Genomic DNA, 15779 nt, shown 5'->3' on the forward strand with positions numbered 1-15779 from the left:
TTGTGCAAGGCAGTGACTGGGCTGTAGCACTGATCTCAGATCCCAGCTATACCTGCTGCTTGGTGTCCAGGAGGCAGGGAGGGAGAGAGAAGCAGGTTTCCAAAGCTCCTGGATTTGACAAGAGCCAGGTTTGAGGCATCCAGGCCCAACACTGGCTTGGTATGTCTCTACCTCCTCAACTGATGGAATGTTATTTTTTCAAAGTAGGGAAGTTCTGGAGTGGGCAGGGAGGGAAGGAAGGCCAATTTTCTGAGGATTTGCTGGGGTCAGACACAGGAGGGAGGTATGCGCAAGAAATTTGAAGAGCTGGGGACTTGTGCACGGGCAGGCCTAAAGGAAAAACGAAGGATCCTTTTGGCAAAGTCGAGCACTTATGAAAGTCTCCTTCACTGTGATAAACTGACCCCTTCTTGCATCGGCAGACCCCATGTCTCCACTTAGTCCTCCTTAGAATTTGACAGGTGAGGTTCTTAGGTGAAAAATTATGAGCATTTGGATAATTTCTGGATTTAATACCTACACACCAGGCCCTGGTTGGATAGCTCAGTTGGTTAGAATATCGGCCTGATAAGCCAAGGTTGTGTGTTTGATCTCCAGTCAGGGCACACACAAGAAGCAACCAGTGAAGACATAAATAAGTGGAACAACAAATCGATGTTTCGTTTTTTTATTTTCTCTCTCTCTCCCCGCTTCTTCTCTCTAAAATCAAGCAATAAAAAAGAAAACACCTGCGCATAAGGCACACATGCATGGTACAAAGACAATGCAGACAAATATAGACAGAAAGCTTAATTGTATGTTAATATTTCAAGCTTCTGTCACACAGGTAGAGATGATCTCCTGAGGTTTACTTTTGTGCACCATCCACCACCCAGTCCAGGAGAATGTTCCCAAGTAACAGTGCTTTATTTTGTGTTGGTCGTGGGCTGGGGTTGGGAGGGTGTTGCCGGCTTCATCGATTCAAGAGAACCCCTTAGGATCTGTTCCTACCCTTTTTAGTACATCATCCAGCTGCCAGTCCATTGTCTACATACCACAGGACATCATCAGAGCCAAGGAAATTATCGCCCAGATCAACACCCTGAAAACCCAAGTGAGTTACTACGCAGAGCGGCTCTCGAGGGCGGCCAAGGACAGGTCTGCCACTGGCCTCGAAAGGACACTCGCCATCTTGGCAGACAAGGTAGAAGGGGCTGCACTGCTGCGGTGGGTCAGGGCTCCCTTGGGTTTCTGGCATAGTGTGCCCAGAGCCATTCACACAAAGGGTGACGTTGAGATGGTCTTGAAGATCTGGCTTCAGATCTAGTTCCCACTAGGTCCAGGGGGTTGGTGATTTGCCCGTGGTCACAGACCTGGATAGGGGAGGCCAAGGACAGAGCCCAGGGCTGTGATGGCAGCTGCTGCTTCATGCAGAGGTGTCTCCCAGCAAGTGCCAGGGGGTCACTTACGCCTGGGCCAGTTCCACAGCTTTTTTAGTAACCACCTACTCAGAAAATTTTCGTCATGATTCTGTTGGACTTGGAGTTAAAAAAAGAAAGTGAATTATTGTACAGGTACAACATAAGAACAATAAAATATTACTGGCTTGGCTTATATAGAATCAGTAAATCAGCCTTTAGTTAATGGTAATTTGGTCCTGATTTAAAATATATAAATATACATCCAGACCCCAGGGGACATGGATACATCAGATCCTTTTGAAGGGTGTTTACAAATTACTCATCTCTCTGTCACTCACCGCCCCCACCCCACACACAGATTCTGATCACACTTCCCCAGTCACAAACGATGCTGGGATGAGATGCCATTCTTGAACAGAATGTGTTATATCCTTCACATGTGATCACCAGCAAAAAGATTGAGGGCCAGGGATTAGAGCCATTTGGAAAAGAAAGATGTCAGAAGTAACATGTTGAGCCACAGAGCCCCTGCTACTCACACAATTCCCCAGAAGTAGGATTGCTCTGCCAGGGGGCCTCTGCCCAGAGCCCAGGGCTCCGGGTATGAGATGTGAAAAGACATGCCTTCAGTGACCGAACCAGAGTAAGGCTGAGCCCTGGAATCAGAGGGGACAGCCCCGACGTCCTTAAAGGCCAGCACACCAGGCTCCCTTTAGGCCCTTCCTTGAGTGATGTCCTGCTCAGAGGCAGGCAGGGTCAAGGGCTGTCAGAGGTTTCTCAACCTCCCCTCGTCCTGTTTGTGTTCTCCAGTCTTCTATGGGAAATTCTGGCTGAGGTTCAGCCAGGCAGGTCATGAGGCAGCCTTTAAGCTTGGTGTCCTGCGGGCAGGAGCCCTTCTGTTGTTTGTGCTGTGGAGAGGGGCAGAGGGAGCAGTGCTGTGCTCAGGCCGGTTCCCAAGTTCTTAGAGAGGACGGGCCTTATAGCCCTCGGCCTGGGGCTCAGTGGCCTGGTGTGTGTGTCTGCAGACCCGGCAGCTGGTCACCGTCTGCGACTGCAAGTTGCTGGCCAACTCCATCCATGGGCTCAACGCAGCGCGGCCCGACTACATTGCCTCCAAGGCCTCCCCTACTTCAACCGAGGAGGAGCAGGTGATGCTCAGGAATGACCAGGACACCCTCATGGCCAGGTGGACAGGCAGGAACAGCCGGTCTTCTCTGCAGGTGGATTGGCATGAGGAGGAGTGGGTGAGTTTGCTGTCTGTGGCCCTCATGATGCTGCTGAGCTCAGGTTGAAAGTGTGAAACTTCCCACTAGTCTCTCCCCTCACAGGGGCCTAAAGGGTTGGTGCCTTTGCCGACAAGCTGAGCCTCCTCCCAGATGGATGATAGGTCACCTGATTTAGGGAGGGAGATAGTATTTTACCACCTGTGTCCATCTGAAGAGCAGGGCAGCTGCGGGCTGGCCATTCTTAGACCTGGTTGTAAAGGGGCAATTTCCTCCCTGGAGTTCTCACCAGCCTCCTTGCTCCCTCCACGAGGTCAGGTCACTCCCTGGGCTATTTGTATATTTGCAGATGCAGGAGCTCAGGTGCTGGGGCAGCAGGTGAGGATTTGGGAGACGCTGCCCCGACACTGCATCACGTTGTTGCTTCCCCACAGAGGTGTCCCTAAGAGCAGATCTGTGTCTCCTGAGGGGGGGACATACCATAGAACTTGTTTTGTCATTTGTCAGGACTATGTAGAAGCAGAGTCTTAAGGCAATGTACTACTCAGCAGCCAAGTGCTCCTCCAGCCCTGATCAGGCATCCGGTTCCCATCCCCCAGCCCCCTCTTACCACCTCCCCACCACCCCATCTGAAGTGATTGGTTGTTTCTATTCTTTTCCATCCAAAAGATACCTCAGTCCCCCCTGGTGTGATGTTCCAGGAGTTCTGCAGGGCTCACTGGGCCTTGTGACCCTTCTCTTAGCTCGGGAGGGTACTGGGAAATCCTAGCTGGCTTCCATGACAGTTACTCACAAACATCTCCCAAATTTTAAAACTAGCGACCCCAGGACACTGCTTTTCAAAGGATTGATTCATCCTTTGAAAGGCAAATACAACTTTAATGGTATTTGGGGAATTACAAATCCTGTTGATGTTTCTAAATCTTACAGTGTTTTAAAGTCTGGTGCTTGGGGGTGGGGGGTCCATGGAGGATGGTTTGGTTTGTGTTCTGTTCTGTCTTTCCCATTGGAGAGCTGACCCAAATGAGCTCTCTGATTGGAAGGAGAAAGTATGGCTGAATGTCGACAAGAGCCTGGAGTGCATCATTCAGCGGGTGGACAAGCTGCTGCAGAAGGAGCGCCTGCATGGAGAGGGCTGCGAGGACGCCTTCCCCTGTGCGGTTGGCGGGGCCAGCAAGAAAGGTAACCACGGCAGCCACGCCTACTGGATCAGACCAGAAGACCCCCTCTGTGACGCCCACTCCTCACCATGCCCCTCCACCGTGTCTGCTGCATGCCATCCTCAGCTGACCACATGTGCGTATCATCCACGCTTCTCACCTGCTCCTTCCATCTCACACTGCTTCTGTCTGGCTGTGTCTGCCCCCATGTCCTCCTCCCCCATGCAGACTGCAGGGTGGGCTGTTGGGCAGAGTGGCCATTGTAGTGCCTGGGGCAGTGGGCAGTGAGAGCAGAGGTGCCCGTAGGCTTCATGCCCACAGAGCCCGCCTGTGCACCTGTGTGTCTGGCAAAGGCAGGCTCTCGGCCCTCTTGGGTCACACTGCCACTGCAGGAAGGGTTGGACTCCTAGGCTTTTCTCGTTTATGAACTGAGAACCTGAAGGAGGCCAGAGAGCACATGCCTTTCTCATGAGGCTATTGATTGCACTAGAAACTGGTAGAATCAAGGACAAGGTGAATGGGGCAGGGACATAGCTGGAGGACAGCTGTTAGCAGGCCCCGCGAACTGGTCTGAAGGCTGGTTGTCATTGGTTGAGCATCCTCACCCAGCAGAGGCATGTTGCCTTGGGATGTGTTGGTAACTCAGTCTGGTGGTGGCACCAACTCGTGTGCTCCCGAGGGCTGAGTTAGGTTCTTCTGTTGTTCCTGCCTCTAGGGTGGGGCTCTCAGTGTGTGGTAGAACCTTGGCACAAAGCAACACGCTTCAGAAAGAGTCTTCTCTCTTTGGAGACACAGAGCATAACGAGATGCTCAGCCTTGCTTATAGCCTTAAGGCTGGTGACAGGGCTCCTCAGTCCCTGCCACTCAGGGCCTCCCACTTTTTCCTGCAATAGCTGGAGGGGAACTTGACTGCAGACTGACTGAGCTTCTGTTTCCTCTTTACTCTTCTTTGGGGTATTTAGCCACAGGCAGTAAGGCCCAGATGTGCCAGGGTTAGGCATCCTACAGCTGAGACTTTTATTTTTGGAACTGGGCAACTTTTATTCAAGTCAGGATCATGCTTCTTAATTCAGAGCCTCTAGGTAAATCTTTCTCCATTTGTAAGGTGCCCTTCACCTTCTTAATCTGCCTGCAGTCTGTCTCCAGGACACTGTTTCCCTTGAGCCTCTGTCTCAGCAGTGTTTATGTCCTCCACTCTTCCATTTGTCAGGGTTAGAGGTCAATTCCCCAAGCCTGTGATTGGTTCATGGAGCTATTTTGTCTCTGTTCATATTCTCATTTGTTAATGTAAATTGTGTTTCTTTTAAAAGTTTTTGTAGTTCATTGCTCATTTCTCTTTAACATTGTCATGCTTGCACTTTAAAATTTTTCTGCAGATATAAAAAGTAATTATTGATTTTTTTTAAATGCAGGAAATAGTTTATTTAATCAGATAGACTGTTATATCCATAACTCAAATGTCATTTTTCTCTAGGTACATTCTGTATTATCCAAATATAGACATATTTATGCAGTTTTAAAGTTATTTAAATGAGCACTGATTTATGACTTGTACCATTTAGGGTCTGACGTGCAACTGTGTGTGCCACACAAATGAGCTATGTTGTGAAGGTGGGAATAGGAGGCACGCATCGAGAGAGTCCGACTCTGCTGCTCAGCACTCACAGAAATGCATGAAGCCTTATGCCACCGAGTTAACTGCACACAACCCTTAGCTCAGAAACCTTGCACATTGCCAGGACTCTGTTCAGAACTCAGCATGCCCAGGAGGATCAGAAAGAACCAGACTGTGAGCCATGGATCTTACTCAGCCTCTGGTCCTCAAGGGCCAGAGCTGGGCCCTGTCAGACCACGCCCTGTTTCTGGAGCAGGCATTTGGCCTAATAAGCAGGTTGTGTTCACGCCCACATATTTATTACATACAAACAATTCTCTGCCTCTTTGAAAGTCCTTATTACTTTTTGTTCCAAATCTCTGCCCATCCTGGGTCCTCATTTTCATCATTTGCTACGGAGCTGACCCGCCGCTTAGCTCACTGTCCGGCAGACTTGATCCAGAGCTTTGCCTGGCGGGTGGCGCTCACTCAGGGCCAGGGCTCCTTGGGATCCCTTGGGATCCCTCCTTGGAGGCCCTGTAAGCCTCTCTGTCCTCCTCATTTTCCCCACAAGTGCCCACACCCTTTTCTCAGCCTGCACCCCACTTCCCGCACCAGGATTTGTGGCTTCCATTACCTTCCATGCACACACTCTCTTGCTCTCCTCATCCTTGAAGGGTCATTCAGCCAGGACCAGGTTGTCCTGAAGCTGAAGACTGTGGGTTGCACCCAGGTTTGTGTGTGCTGAGATTAGGTGCAAAAATGAAAGTTCATAGTGGTTACAGAATCTCAAGGTACTCCCTTGACCTAAGACACAAGCAATTGGTCCAGGAGTACCCCCAGGGGACCACTCCTGCTCCCCTTTGATTGGAAGATGAGTTTACCCAGCAGCTTTAACCCTAAGCCTTCTCAGGAATTGTCCCAACCCAGCTGTCTGGGATTACCATGGAAGATCATAAAAATAGGCTCCCAGACTCTTGTAAAAGGCAGAAATCTGTTTGTTTTCAAGGCCTGGGGTAATTCCCATGAGTCAGACAGGTGTATCAGAGTCTCTGTTCCACATCTCCATGCCACAGGGGTCACTCTCTCCTGGGTAATGAGCTCTAATGACAAGGTGGAAGTCTGCAGCTCACAGAGGCCCACAATTATGCTCTATTTCTGTCCCCTTTGCCAGGATGACTGGAAGGGAAGGATCCCTTGCCACCCACTTTCGGACAGCTCCACAGGTTGTGAAAGTCTCTGGTCCTGGCTATTCTTGGGGATCTGAAACTACCTATTTCAACATCCTGAAAACATTCTTTGAACCAAAAAGTTTAGACAGCAAAATAAAATAAGCTCTTACTGCAAATGATCCATTTTCAAACTTGTTTTCTTTCAGGTGGCACACCCAGTTAACCATGAGATTTAGAATTTATAAAGGAAATGTAAAATCAAAATGAGTACTTCCCAATGTGACTCAATGTAGGTGAAACCAAATTAAAATTGGTATTCCAGGGATCTGGAGGGACATTCTAATTCTAGGCTTCCCCCTGATCATAAAGGTTCTACATTTGGCTTAAATTTGGAAGAGTGGCATAGATGTTTCTGGCATACTGGCTTCATCACTGGATCCTACCTTTGGGTCTCAGCAGGCAGGTGTAGCCCGGGTTCCACTGGTCAGCAGAACAGTGGGAACCTCCAGGGACCGGTCAGGCTCTCTCATTTCAAGTTGGCTTCCAGTGTTGTGAGCCAACACGGGACTCCATCACGTGCAATGTGATGGACGTGGGCCCTTCGTCACATTGCAATGTGTTAGAGTGCTCACCATGGAAGAGCACTGTATGTTGACATATTAGCAACATGAATGTGCACGCTTGTGAATTGAGCCATGTTTACTACCAAAGGGGCTCAGCTGCCTCGGAGCAGCCAGAGCACGACTGCGACTTGTCAGGGAAGAGGTGGGCCGGCCCCACCTCTTCTCTGTTCAGGTTAGCCACCTGACTGCAAGCTGGTGAAGCAGTTGCTCTAAGCATTGAGTTGCTGGTGCTTGAACTGTGTGCTGCTCCTTAATCATCCATGTTGCCCTCCGTTTCTGTGCAGATTGCAGCCCCCCTCCTGAAGAGTCCAGCCCAGGTACGTGGTTCTTGCTTAAGGCGTCTGCAGATGTCTTTTTAATACACAGCTAGCATTTGTAGCTATATTATCAGGTTACCTGGTGCTCCCAGAGTTAGAAAATAGTTTTAGGGGTTTCTTCATTGTGAGGCATGCTTTTCTGAGTTTAACGAGAGACCAGTTGATCTGGGGACTGTGGCCTGAAGCAGGCCTCCACGTGTGTTTCTTCCACTCATCCACCCTAAAACCTTTCCAGATGAGTAAGTCCATGAGTGCATTGGGATTCCTGAAGCAGTGACCTGATTTAGAGAGGTACACAATTGTAAAGGGTACTACCTTTGATTTCACCTGGACTGAGGAGCATCACATGGAGGGAATGGTTGGATAATAGATAGCCACCCAAATGTTGACACTCGTGATCACACAGCAGCCTCTTTTCCGAGTCTGGGTGCAGCTTTAGACGTCAGGCGTTGCTGTGGGTTGCAGTCAGCACTGGAGATGGGGTTTTTGCTACATTTGCATGTAGAAATTAAGGTTTATGGCTCTCGTACAGGGGGCAGCAAACCACATCTCTGAGCCATCCTGCCAGGCACCTGCTTTTGTAAATAATGTTTTCCTGGAAACCAGTCATGCTTGTGCATTCACATACTGTCTCTGGCTGCTTTTGCAGTGTCAGAGACCGGTAGTTGCTGTGGAGACCCCATGACCTTCAAAGCCTAAAATATTTACTCTCCAGCCCTTGACAGAAAAAGTGTGCCAACCTCTGCTCTAGTTCATATTGAGTTTCCCAGATGTAGCCTGTAGGTTTCCTCACAGTGAGTGTGAGGCCCCAAATAATGTGTTATTTTCTTATGCTCTGAAAACGGTTGTGTGATTTGTCTGATGACCACACATTCCCGACTGGATGTGAATGTGAGCTAGCAGGACACCGGCTCTGTGTCTACAGGGCAGCAAACAGGCACTTGTGGGATTTCCTAGATTGTCTGTCAGGTGTTAGCAAGGCCTCTCAGCTCGCAGCAGCACCAAGTTCCAGCTCAGCCACTGGGGGGTCACTGCTTGCTACAACCCCAGAACCCCATTGGTGTGAGCTCGTTAGTGGGCTCATCTGATTGGGTTCATCATCCCCCACCCCAAATTTGCTTTCAGCCCCTTTACAGTTTTTCTTTCCCCAAAAAGTCAGTGTGGGGCGCCCCCACCCCAAACCTCTGGACCCCCAGGGCCACCTAAGTCTTGGTAGACACACAGGTAACTACTTGGTCCCTGCCCCCCGATTGCCATTCCTGGCCTGTACCCTCTCCTTCTCCCTCATCTCTGTCTCTGTGCTTCCAGCCCTCAGCTCACCTCCACGGCTGGTCTGTGCCTTCTTGCTGTGCTGGTTTTCCTGGAGCCTGTGTGGTCCAGACCACACTTAGCTGCCAGGACTAGGAAAGGGGTGGCAGCATCATGAACCCACACCCTGGAGGCTCAGGGTTCCCTCCTCAACACAACGTCCTGAAGTTTATAGAACTGAAGTGGAGACTAATGGGTTCCCAGGCGGGCAGCGCACAGGCCGTGCCTGGCCGGTCGGACTCTCCTGGCTTGTGTCAGCCGTGTCCTCTCTAGCAATGCTGGTGGGGTGTCCACAGCTGATATCAAACGGACTAACATGGTCCCCTGCCAGGAATTCCTTTGACTTTCTCTGCAGAACCTTATTGAGTCTGGATTTTCTCTCTCTCTCTCTCATACACACACACACACACACACACACACACTCTCTCTCTCTCTCTCACTCACACTCGTTCTCTTTCTCTTTTAATCTCCTTCCATCCTTCCTTCCCCTATTAATAAGGAACAAATGCAAAAGTATGGTTCATGGATTGGCTACCAACCAGCAAATGTTACAGGTTAGCAACAAGATAAGGAGCTTGCCCCAAACAATGTGCTGGCTGCATCACTAAGGGCATTGTTAGTTGCTGCTATTTTTCTTTCATAGCAAGACTTTCTTGGTGAAGGAGGCAGAGTAAATAACCCCTTCACCAACCCTAACATTCCAGATACCTTTACTAAACTACAGGTCCTGGGTAGACGTCTTGTTACTGTCCCTGAAATTCATTTTGTTTGGAAGTTTTACATTTTAATTTCTCCTCATATTGACCCAAAATGTATTACCCCCAACCCCTACTCTGAAGCAGTGTCACATCACAGAAATCCTCACGGACAAGTGGCCAGTCTTCCAGCATGTCTTCCTTAGCCGTGCCCAGCCTGTTTCCTTACCTGTGTCAGTGGCTTAAGGGAGGAAATGGTTAAACAGTGAAGCACTCAGTAGGGTGGTGATTCACGCTCAGCCTGAGCCCCTCTCTGTGCTAATGGCACACCATCACCACCCAGGTCCTCATGCCCTGTCCTCCAGGACAAACGCTTAGTGCTTTCTAACCATTCTTTCTGTACTCCCAACTGTGTGTGTGTGTGTGTGTGTGTGTGTGTGTGTGTGTGTGTGTGTTTAATGTAGGAAAACTGAGTCATTCTTCTGTGGCTTTTCTTTGAAGAAGTAAGCAAAGTCAAAAGCCACTATGTGGAGAGGGCCTGCTCAGTCAGATAGGACCACTCCTGTGTTTTGAGCATTTTCAGGTTAAAAGGATAATTGTCATGTTAATTGCACATGAATATGCACATTAAGTGGAAAAGAAAGTAATTGCTCTAAGAGCATTTACTTCGTGAATTGTCTTTATGACTATTTGGCTACTAAAACTTAGCTACCATTGGCCTTCGTTAATAGTTGCTGAATGTGGTTGACATGCATTCAGCAGGGGTCTTCAAAGGAACAAAAACATGGTCTCTGAGATTTTTAGGTAAAGAAAGAGACTTGGATATTATTTAGTAGGACTCTCCTGTTTTGTCAAGGACCTGCCCACGGCCTACCACGCCCGCAGTGGCACCAGGGCCCAGGACTCACACTTTCCATGCTTTGGTCCAGGGTTCTTTGTCACTGTGATTTATTTGCTAAGACCTTTCTGCTGTAGACGTTCTAAATTTAAGCCGGCTTTTTCCCATTACACATATAAATCCTTGTCCACATACAGTGTGCCGACATATACAGTTAGGTCATTGCCACATTTTGAATAGCTACATATACTTCAAAAATCTACATTCACCAAACAGTCTGGGGAAGTCCTTGTGCAGGTTTTAGGCATGTCTCTAAATTTGCTTTTCAGTGAAGCGCTAAACACCCAGAGAGCAGAGCCAGCTTGCGCTTCCTGCTGTGTGTATCTAAGACAGAGCTTACCCTTCCTGCAGATGGATGCTCTGCTCACACGGCCCCAGGGCCTTCCTGAGTGCGGTGGCATTTGTGGGCATTCTGTGGCTGACACCTCATGCTCAGAGGCATCTGCTGGCCAGGTTCCACTCCACTGCCTCTGCCACATTTGGTGTGGTGGGTGCGCCCAGTGGTGATGACCAAATGACTATTTCTGGGTTGGGTGACCTGTTAAAAATATAACTGATGAGAGCATGTCTTCTCCCTTTAAATGTCTTCTAAATAGGAAGGGAAAAAAGAGCCAAAGCCAAAAATACCTTTCACTCTATTTTTCTCCTTTGCGGTTCTCTTTCTACAAAGTTGTTTTGGTACAGGGTCAAAGCTTCCTTATTTTCCTAAAAAAAGAAATCTAGGCTAGAAATAGATGGCAGGTGGGCAGGGCCGCGGGTGGGGGAGAGAGTGAGTGCGGGAGGAAGGGACGTTGGGAGCTGCAAACACGGGAAACCGCTGTGGGACAGTCTTTCTCCCAGACGTGCACAGGGAAACTCAGCCCTGGCACACAAAGGCTGGACACGGATAGAGGTGTCCTTTGCTCTGCAAAGACAGGGGTCTTCCTCAATACCTACATCAAGAGAAGCAAGGCAACAGGTCACTTTCCTGGGTGCCTTTATCCTCGGGTGGGGGACCATTGGTACTGTCAAAGGGGCTTGGCCTCTGCAGACAGAGTAATTTTCTTCATTAGTCATGACTTGAAGTTCGTTGTTGTTTTTTTCTGTTTCCCTCAAAAGGAACAGTCTTGAGTACTTACATGCTGAGTTCTCATAGGTTTGGGTGACCAGGCATGTGTCAGGGTCCCAGAAATAACATTTGAGTTGAACAGAAAGCTTCAGGCTGGAAGGTTAGAGACTGGATTGTGTCCAGGCAGAACTTGGCACCATTTGGGGCCAGATTATGGGCCAGGCAGAGTTAGAAGATGCAGAAGGGGTGGGGGTGGGACTGAGACTGGGAGTGGGAGAGCAAGGTGGGTGAGAGAAGGGCACCTTGTTAGTCTTCCAGAACCTCGTTCTTCAATCTTCTGAAACACTGTCTTGCACCCTCGCCCCCTGTACTCAGGTGAATGGAGTGAGGCCCTTTACCCACTGCTGACCACGCTCACCGACTGCGTGGCCATGATGAGCGACAAGGCCAAGAAGGCAATGGTCTTCCTGCTCATGCAGGACAGCGCACCCACCATAGCCACCTACCTGAGCCTGCAGCACCGCCGCGACGTGGTCTTCTGCCAAACCGTAGGTCCCAGCACCTCCCCCCCAGAAAACAGGCACAGGAAGCCATTCCCCCTCCTGCACTTTGGAGAAACCACAGATGGCAACGTGTTCTTCTCCCTGTGGCTTTTACATTTATTTGACATGGAGCGCAAGATTTTGACGCAGAGGGAGGAACCTACTCAGTTGTCTGTGTTGAGAAGCGGGTCTGATTCCACACTGGCTTCTCCCTCCCAGCAGGCACTGGGAATGCACATGCCTGTCCCTCCTGCCCCCGGGACGTGGTGGTGCTGCCAGTGGCTCAGTCCTCTTTGCTACCTTTTTTCCCCTTACAAGTGATATTAGTGAGGGAGACACGGCTTTTCACTATCAGTTCCATCTGTTTTCTTGTTTATAAAACAGCAGTGTTTAGTTCTGCAGCTGTGTATAATTCTGTTTTAGTGATTTCTGTTATCCTCAGGGAACAGAAGAACTTAAATGAATGGCACAGGTTTCACAGATGCCAGTCATCAATTTAGCCAAGGGAATGGCCGTAGAGGGTTGGGCTGGCTTTCTGTGTATGCTTCCCCACTCACATGAGGCCTGTTTCATCCCGTGGAAAATCTCCCACTGAGAAGAAGGGCAGAGTGACTGTGTCCTCTCTCACTTCTGTTCCTTGTTGTGGTCACCTCAGGTTCCAGCCAGAGCTGGTATGGAACTGTGAGTATATAGACCCTTTCACTGAGGGGAATTCATTTGGCTTCCAGAAGGTTCTAGCCCAGGAGTAAATGCAGGGAGGTCAGGTCAGAGGCTGAGCCAAAACCAAAGTTACCTTTGGGAGCAACAGAGAAGCAAGCCTGGAACTCGGCACACCCTCCCTGGGGTCCCAAGAGCCAGGCGCTTCCCACCCCCAGGCCCCACGGCAGAGGAGTCCTGCTGAACCTCCACTGGAATGAGGAAGTAGAGGAGCTGGGGCCAGGGCAGCTGCCACTGGGTGAGGAGGTGTCTGTCCCCACAGCTGACCGCTCTCATCTGTGGCTTCATCATCAAGCTGAGGAACTGCCTGCATGACGACGGCTTCCTGCGGCAGCTCTACACCATCGGGCTGCTCGCCCAATTTGAGAGCCTGCTGAGCACCTATGGTGAGACCCTGGGCTCGCGCCCCTGCGCCCCTGTGATCCAGGGGTTCGTGCGAGCGTGCACATGTGTGACCCCATGCTTTCTTCCTAAACGTTTTTCTGATTAAACAAATAACACATGCTGATTCAAATATATCCAACATCACCAAAATATGTAACAAAGAACCAGATGAGAGTCCTGTATAATTACCCCCACCCATTTGTTTTGTGGTTTTTGTTACATATCTAAGGATCTTCCCAGTTGACGAAGGATGATTATTCTTATGCTCCAACTTCCTGCAGGATGTCTGGGTCCTTTCTGAGCTCCTCTGGTGAAAATAGGGTCGGGGTGTGTGTGTCACTGCACGTGGTCTGTGGCCCTGTGGTCCCATTTCTGTAGCCACTGAGTTATAGAGGGAAAGTTGCTGTGCCAAATGGTAGAAATATTTTTAAATTTCATAGATATTTCCAAATTGCTTTCTAGAAAGGCTCTTTCCACCCTACCTTCATTTTTATTTATTTCTTCTGAGAATGTAAAAATAAACAATTTTTAAAGTATTTGTTAATTTTTAGAATTATAAGGCATCTAATAAATATCAAGCTGTGTGCAGTGGAAGGATCTGGCCACAATACTGTCTTTGGCCACTTCTGAAGAGCCAGCTCTGCCCTCTGAGGCTCCATACCTACCTGTCTCCCTCCCCACACTGTCCTTCCTCAGGAAAGGGCCGGGCAGTGTGGGCTATGTTTCTACCAGCTGCATTTTTTTTTTTAAGAATGCCTAGAAGAGATCTTTTATTTTTTTATTTTTTTAAAGATTTTATTTATTTATTTTCAGAGAGGGAAGGGAGGGAGAAAGAGAGAGAGAGAGAGAAACATCAATGTGTGGTCATGTGTGGTTGCTGGGGGTCATGGCCTGCAACCCAGGCATGTACCCTGACTGGGAATCGAACCTGCAACACTTTGGTTTGCAGCCCGCGCTCAACCACTGAGCTACGCCAGCCAGGGCAACCCGCTGCATTTTTAACATGATTGTGGGATTCATAGCAGCATTTACTCAAAGAGAAGCGAGTTGCCCAATAAGAGGCTTAGAAAGGCCCCTGCCCACACTCTCCCCACCGCTCATCACAGCCACACCTAACTGTGCTGCCTTTCCTTCATGCCCCACCCTATGACCAGGCTGAGTTCATGGGGAGAGTTGCAGGGCCCCTCCATCTAACAGCCCCCCTTCCCTCTTTTGCATCCAGGTGAGGAGCTGGCCATGCTGGAAGACATGAGCCTTGGAATTATGGACTTGAGGAATGTGACCTTCAAAGTCACTCAGGCCACTTCCAGTGCATCAACTGACATGCTGCCCGTCATCACAGGAAATCGGTAGAAGTATTTTATTAAATTCTCAGAACTAGCAGTGTCTTAATTTATGTTTATTACCTGCCATGCACTCTTTTTATTAAATTTTTAATTTTTTAATTACAGTTGACATACATTATTATATAGTTTCAGGTATATACCACAGTGATTAGATATTATATAAGTGATCATCCCAATAAATCTCGCACCCATCTGACACTATACATAGTTATTAGACTATTATTGGCTATATTCGCTATGCTGTACTTCACAGTCCCACGATTATTCCGTAACTACCAAATTGTGCTTCTTAATTCCTTCACCTTTTTCACCCATTCTCCCACCCCTCTCCCATCTGGCTGCCGTCAGAATGTTCTGTCTCTAAGCCTGATTCTGCTTGGCTTGTTTATTTTGTTTCTCTAGATTCAATCATTGATAGATATGTACCAACTGTCATTTTATTCATATTTTTAATCTTATTTTCTTCTTCTTAAAGAAGACCCTTTAACATTTCATGTAATATTAGTTTGGCGGTGGTGAATTCCTTTAACTTTTTCTTGTCTGGGAAGCTCTTTATCTGTCCTTCCATTCTAAATGATAGTTCTGCTGGGTTGGTTGTAGGTCCTTGCCTTTCACCACTTTGAATATTTCTTGCCAGTCTCTCTGGTCTGCAAAGTTTCTGTTCAGAAATCAGCTGATAGTCTTATGGGAGCTCCCTCGTGTTTTTTACTTCATATATTCCAAATTGCTAATTTGATTCTCAGCTTCATCTACTCTACTGTTGACTCTCTGTAAACTAGTCTTCATTTCAGTTAGTGTAGCCTTCACTTCTGACTGGTCCTTTTTTAGTCTGTTGAGGTCCTCACTAAGTCCGTGATCATCCTTATAACCAGAGTTTTGAACTCTGTATTTAGTAGATTGCTTGTCTCCATTTCGTTTAGCTCTTTTTCTGGAGTTTTGTTCTGTTCTTTCATTTGGGACATTTCTTTGTCTCCTCATTTTGACAGCCTCCCTGTTTGTTTCTATGTACTAAGTAGAGCTTCTATGTCTTCTAGGCTTGGTAGAGTGGCCTTAGTGTACTAGGTATTCTGTAGGGTCCAGTGGCACAGCCTCCCTGATCACCCAAGCTGGGCACTTGAGGTGTACCCACCATGTGGGCTGCATACACCCTCCTCTTGTAGCTGAGTCTTGATTACTGTTGGCACGTCAATGGGAGAGATTTACCTCCAGGCCGATCATCAGCAAGGACTGACCATGACCACTGACTACTGCCCTCTGACCACCATGGAGGATCAGCTGTGAAGGGGGCCCACTCCACAGAGCAGAACTTACTTTACTGGGGCTCTGGTGCCTGCTGAGTCCACCCTTTGAAT

General features: G+C 48.6%; 1 protein-coding gene across 14 annotated transcripts in view; it reads left to right on the forward strand.

The window, feature by feature from the left end:
• INPP4A (inositol polyphosphate-4-phosphatase type I A) overlaps positions 1–15779 on the forward strand; it is a 131035-nt gene that overhangs the window by 93717 nt on the left and 21539 nt on the right. For 6 of the 14 annotated variants that reach the window (XM_045827066.1, XM_045827067.1, XM_045827068.1 and 3 more), the window contains 7 exons: positions 1000–1183; positions 2426–2644; positions 3667–3919; positions 7457–7489; positions 11814–11986; positions 12960–13083; positions 14304–14430. In XM_045827066.1, the coding sequence (XP_045683022.1) occupies positions 1000–1183; positions 2426–2644; positions 3667–3919; positions 7457–7489; positions 11814–11986; positions 12960–13083; positions 14304–14430 (1113 nt within the window). The remainder of the gene's footprint in view (positions 1–999; positions 1184–2425; positions 2645–3666; positions 3920–7456; positions 7490–11813; positions 11987–12959; positions 13084–14303; positions 14431–15779) is intronic. The other 8 variants (XM_045827072.1, XM_045827073.1, XM_045827074.1 and 5 more) reach the window with 3 other exon arrangements.

The sequence above is a fragment of the Phyllostomus hastatus genome, unplaced genomic scaffold, assembly GCF_019186645.2.
Source record: "Phyllostomus hastatus isolate PE091 unplaced genomic scaffold, TTU_PhHast_1.1 phas_scaffold_78, whole genome shotgun sequence".
NCBI classification, from domain to species: domain Eukaryota; kingdom Metazoa; phylum Chordata; class Mammalia; order Chiroptera; family Phyllostomidae; genus Phyllostomus; species Phyllostomus hastatus.